Source organism: Triticum dicoccoides, chromosome 7A, assembly GCF_002162155.2.
Source record: "Triticum dicoccoides isolate Atlit2015 ecotype Zavitan chromosome 7A, WEW_v2.0, whole genome shotgun sequence".
NCBI classification, from domain to species: domain Eukaryota; kingdom Viridiplantae; phylum Streptophyta; class Magnoliopsida; order Poales; family Poaceae; genus Triticum; species Triticum dicoccoides.
The window spans coordinates 164,409,348-164,411,457 of NC_041392.1; the positions used below are offsets into that span (position 1 = coordinate 164,409,348).

The 2,110-nt window shown below is 52.8% G+C and overlaps 1 protein-coding gene across 1 annotated transcript; it reads left to right on the plus strand.

Moving 5' to 3' along the window:
• Positions 1–377: 377 nt before the first annotated feature.
• LOC119334734 lies at positions 378–1,290 on the plus strand. Its single transcript, XM_037607280.1, has one exon. The coding sequence runs from the start codon at positions 491–493 to the stop codon at positions 761–763; it is 273 nt and encodes a 90-aa protein (XP_037463177.1). The 5' UTR covers positions 378–490; the 3' UTR covers positions 764–1,290.
• The last annotated feature ends 820 nt before the right edge of the window (positions 1,291–2,110 follow it).

The following is a 2,110-nucleotide window of genomic DNA, read 5'->3' on the forward strand; positions in this document are numbered from 1 at the left end:
GCTTGTTCCCGTGTACCGAAAGCAGTTCCTTTCCATGTCAATAAAAAAGCAGTTCCTTCTGGTTCGCCTCCCGACCGTTTTAAGTCAGCACAACAGGCGCCGACGGGCGGGCCAACGTCCCCCCATGGACCCACGGCCCCGTCTCACCGCAGCCGGGAAGCTTCCCCAACCTCACCTCACGCTGCCTGCCGAGTCAGCGCGTTGCCCTCCTCCACACCACGCCGCCGACTCCGAGGCTCAAACCGCAGGCAGGAGCAGGACCATTCCAGAACGCGTGGCCGGGCGTCACGGCTGAGCATCTCTCGTGCCCTCCGCCACAAGATTTCCACCCCCCCAGCTGCCACGACAGGACCATTCTTCTCTCCCCGGCTCCGCCTATAAAGCCCCGGCCTCCCGTTCCTACGCAGGCACACAAGGCATCCATCCGTTCCTCGGTTCCTAAGTCAGCAGGGTTTGTTCATCGACGGTCGTTCCTTTCGTCGTCGCCGGCATGCAGCGGAGCAGCTCGTTCGGGACGTCGTGGGCGGACCAGTGGGACACCGGCGCCGACCCGAGCCCGCGGGCGCGCGGCGGCGGCAACGGTGGCGGCGACGGCAAGAAGGGCGGCGTGGAGAAGACCAAGGCGGCCGCGGCCACCGGGCTGAAGAAGGTCAAGGCCGGCACCGCGCAGGGGTTCCAGTGGATCAAGGACAAGTACCAGAAGAAGAGCGCCGGCAAGAGCGGCAAGCAGGGCGGCGGCTCCGAGGTGGCCGCCGGGTACTGACCGGTCATCTGAGACGTTTGGATATGTATGGAATCGTCATGGACCGATGATGTTTTTATAGTTTATAAGTTCTAGAACTTTTTCTAATCCCAACTAAAAAGTCTCTAGTGCTTAAAAAGTTCCTTCCTATTTATTTTCAGAGATTAAAAAGTCTTTAGTCCCTTTCTAGAGATTATTAAATGACCATGTTGCTTCTAGTATATAAAAAAATAACAATCAAACAACACCATGGGATGGCGGGCCATTGAATACATGGAGATGCATTGTTGAAAAAGTCCCAAAAAGACTCTCCTTAAGAAACTTTTTCATTTAGTCCCAAATGCCTAGTTTAGTCCCTAAAATATCCCTCCCGTTTGATAAAAAAGTCTTTAAAAAAGACTTTTTTAGTCCCTACACATAAAAAAGTCCCGGCAAACAAACATCCCGTTATTTTAGTGTTGTGCCTGCGGACTGCTTAGCTTTGCTCTGTTTTATAGCCTTCTCATGTACATAAATGAAGGATTTGACTTTGTACTTTTTTTTCTTCATATTTGATCACTGTTTCAGACTTGCTTCTGATTGGTGCTGGTGATTAACTACCGATTAAAATTGATCCTTGATTCATCTCCAGCAAACTAGAAAAGCACCGCTTGTGGGGAGTCTCCCCTTTCCTTTAAGGGGACCGCTAGGCGCGGGTGTGCTTGCCGAAATTTTCGGCCGGTCTACGCCCTAGCGTTGGATATAAGCACATATAACCATCAGATCCAGAGTAGAAAAAAAAATCTCCTTCTCGCTCACGTACAACTCCATGACATCTCACAGCCACTTGCTAGCAGCTCGCCGGAGCCCCTTGTCGGCGCGCTCGCCGGAGCCGCTGGCTGGTTGCAGCACCGGTGCTCACTGGTCCACCCCGGCGCCCCCCGCTAGCAGCTCGCCTGACCCGCTTGTCGGCGTGCTCGTTGGGGCCGCTTGCCGGTTGTAGCGCCGGTTCTCACTGGTCTGCCCTGAGGCCTCCCGCTAGCAGCTCGCCGGAGCTGCTCGTCGGCGCGCTGGTCGGGGCCGCTCATCGGAGCCGCTTGCCGTTTGTAGCACCGGTGCTTACTAGTCCGCCCCAACGCAACAATTTGTAGTGTTGGTTCCAGCAAAAATGAAATACAGTGGTAGCAAAAAAAGTACGGTGGTAGCAAATTTGGAGTGGTTCCAACCAAAAGAAGATGGATCCAGCAAAAACAAATCAAAAGGTAGGGTGGTAGCAAAAACCAACAACGATGGTAGCACAAATCAAAACTATGATAACAATAAAATTGAAGTGGTTCCAGATGGATCCAACAAAAAATCAAAAACAGGGTTGTAGCAAAAATCGAAGAT